This window comes from Triticum dicoccoides, chromosome 4B, assembly GCF_002162155.2.
Source record: "Triticum dicoccoides isolate Atlit2015 ecotype Zavitan chromosome 4B, WEW_v2.0, whole genome shotgun sequence".
In the NCBI taxonomy this organism is placed as follows: Eukaryota; Viridiplantae; Streptophyta; class Magnoliopsida; order Poales; family Poaceae; genus Triticum; species Triticum dicoccoides.
In genome coordinates this window covers 127,142,742-127,144,999 of record NC_041387.1, presented here as the reverse complement: position 1 = coordinate 127,144,999, position 2,258 = coordinate 127,142,742, and the positions used below count along the sequence as shown (strand labels likewise).

At 53.8% G+C, this 2,258-nt stretch overlaps 1 protein-coding gene across 1 annotated transcript in view; it reads left to right on the top strand.

Annotated features, from left to right (window-relative positions):
* LOC119295421 (filaggrin-2-like) overlaps positions 1 to 1,816 on the top strand; it is a 2,681-nt gene extending 865 nt beyond the window's left edge. Inside the window, exons 2-3 of the mRNA XM_037573841.1 lie at positions 532 to 613; positions 741 to 1,816. Coding sequence (XP_037429738.1) covers positions 532 to 613; positions 741 to 1,549 — 891 coding nt within the window. The 3' untranslated portion in view covers positions 1,550 to 1,816. The remainder of the gene's footprint in view (positions 1 to 531; positions 614 to 740) is intronic.
* Positions 1,817 to 2,258: the final 442 nt, after the last annotated feature.

The following is a 2,258-nucleotide window of genomic DNA, read 5'->3' as shown; positions in this document are numbered from 1 at the left end:
TCTCTCTCCGTCTCGCGCGCGCGCGCGAGATTGAAACTCTTTTTTTAACGAGGCAGAAGATCTCTAATGCTAGTAGATCCGTGTTCAAATGATCACTACAGTACTTTTGGCGTACTGTGACCAACGCTTGGCGGGATAACTGATTGCTTTGTGCTCTGTTTACCAAAGTAGGAGACGTGAAGTAGAGATCAAGGCAACGGCCGATATGCTTTCCTCTTTAAAATAAATCGACCAACTACCTAGCAGCTAGTAGTTGTTGTTGATCCGGGGATATGTCGGCCGGCAAAGTAGTCTATATTCCCAAGAAATTAGGATTCTGATGCACTCATCCTCTGCTTCCCTCATGAAACAAAACTACTGCAAGATTCAGTTCAGGCCAAAGCTCTCTTATAGAGATATTTTCTCTGTTCTTTATGCCTATATAAAACGGAACCAGTAAGTTTTATAGGGAATGTAACAAACAAAAATAGTTTGGACTATTGTTAAAAAGAAATTAGTTGGGACTAATCGCAAGATGTTTTTTACTTTCAGATGTCGACAATCATCATGAGAGTCGACCTTGACTGCGACCGATGCTACAAGAAGATCAGAAAGGTCCTCTGCAAGCTCCAAGGTTAATTGCCCCGAGATCCCAAATTGTGCATCAACTTGTAGTACATACTATCAGGAGCAAATTACAATAGAAAGATTCTTGATCCATGGACTAGACAACTCACTTCTGTTTCTGTATGCATCAACAGACAGAGAAAACATCAAGATGATCTCGTACGACGAGAAGAGCAACACGGTGACGGTGTCCGGCTCGTTCGACGCCGAGGAGGTCGCCGACAGGCTCTGCTCCGATGCTGGCAAGGTCATCACCGACGTACAAGTCGCCAGAGGGAACCAGATGAAGCCCGGCGCCAAGGTGGCGCCCAAGCAGCACGGCAAGGAGGGCCACGGCTACGGCGACGGCCCCGGCCCCCAAGCGCACGGTCACGGCGGCAAGCCGGAGAAGACCAAGCACGTCAAGTTCGGCATGGACGACGACGGACGAATCGATCGGCACGGCCCTGGCCCGCAAGCGCACGGTCACGGCGGCAAGCCGGAGAAGACCAAGCACGTCCAGTTCGGCATGGAGGACGACGAACGAATCGATCGGCGCGGCCACCACGACCAAGGCCACGGACATGGACACGGCAACGGCCACGGCGGCAAGCCGAAGGTGGTAACTACCACGGCGATGTCACGGAATGAGGCCCCGCGCGCCCAGCAGCCGGCGTCCATGACGGCCATGGCGCCGATGCGGATGCCGACGCCGGCGCCTAGCATGACGATGATGCCGCAGGCGATGGCCACGCCGTCCATCTGGCCGGCCGCCCCTGGGTGGGGGTACAGCGCACCCGCATACGGACACGGGTACGCCGGAGGGGCACCTGCCGGCGGGTACTACGGCGGGCCCGTGTATGACCACGGCGCGTACGGGGCGTACGTCGGAGGGTACGGCAGGAATCCGTACCAGCCGCAGTGCTACGAGGAGGAGCCTAGTGCTGGGTGCAGCGTCATGTGATGAGCTGAACACGCACACGGAGCGCACATCAAAACCTTGCTCGCTTGCTCAGTTTGTGCCTGTCACGTTGGTGTGTGTGGTGTGAAACGATAGGCGGCAAGTAGATACGTTAACTCTTTCTGTGTATACCACGCATTGTATCTACTCTGTAGTCTTCCCCTAACTTGTTGTAACAACCTATATAATCCTATTCTGTAATCTTCCCCTAACTTGTTGTAACAACCTATATAATCCTACTCTGTAATCTTCCCCTTCTTTTTTTTGCGAGATCTTCCTGTAACGAACGAAGGAGGGGATCGGGCAGGTGAGGGAGAGCAGGAGGGAGAGACCGAAGGAAGGAGATGAGATTGCTTTCAAAGGAAGGATTGGAGAAGACGGTCTGTTACATCACCCATGCCGTGCCACAGGCGGCTGGCTGCATATTTAACTCTCCCTCGCTCACACTTACAGGTGGGGCCGATCCTTGCCACGTCACAGTGGACAAGTGGCGATCTACTGGCCAGCTGTGACATTCTCCCTTCTTGAGATCGAGCTTCGTCTTCTGGGCTGGCGTCTTCGTCTTCCCAGATGGAAGCGGCTGGAAAGCGTCTCCGTAAGATGTCGTAGTCCTCCCAAGTAGTGGCTGGAGTCGCGCTGTTTCCCCATTGCACCCTGACCTGGACAACTGGCGTGTTCCCTTTCTTCATCATGCGGCGCTCCAGGATCCGGC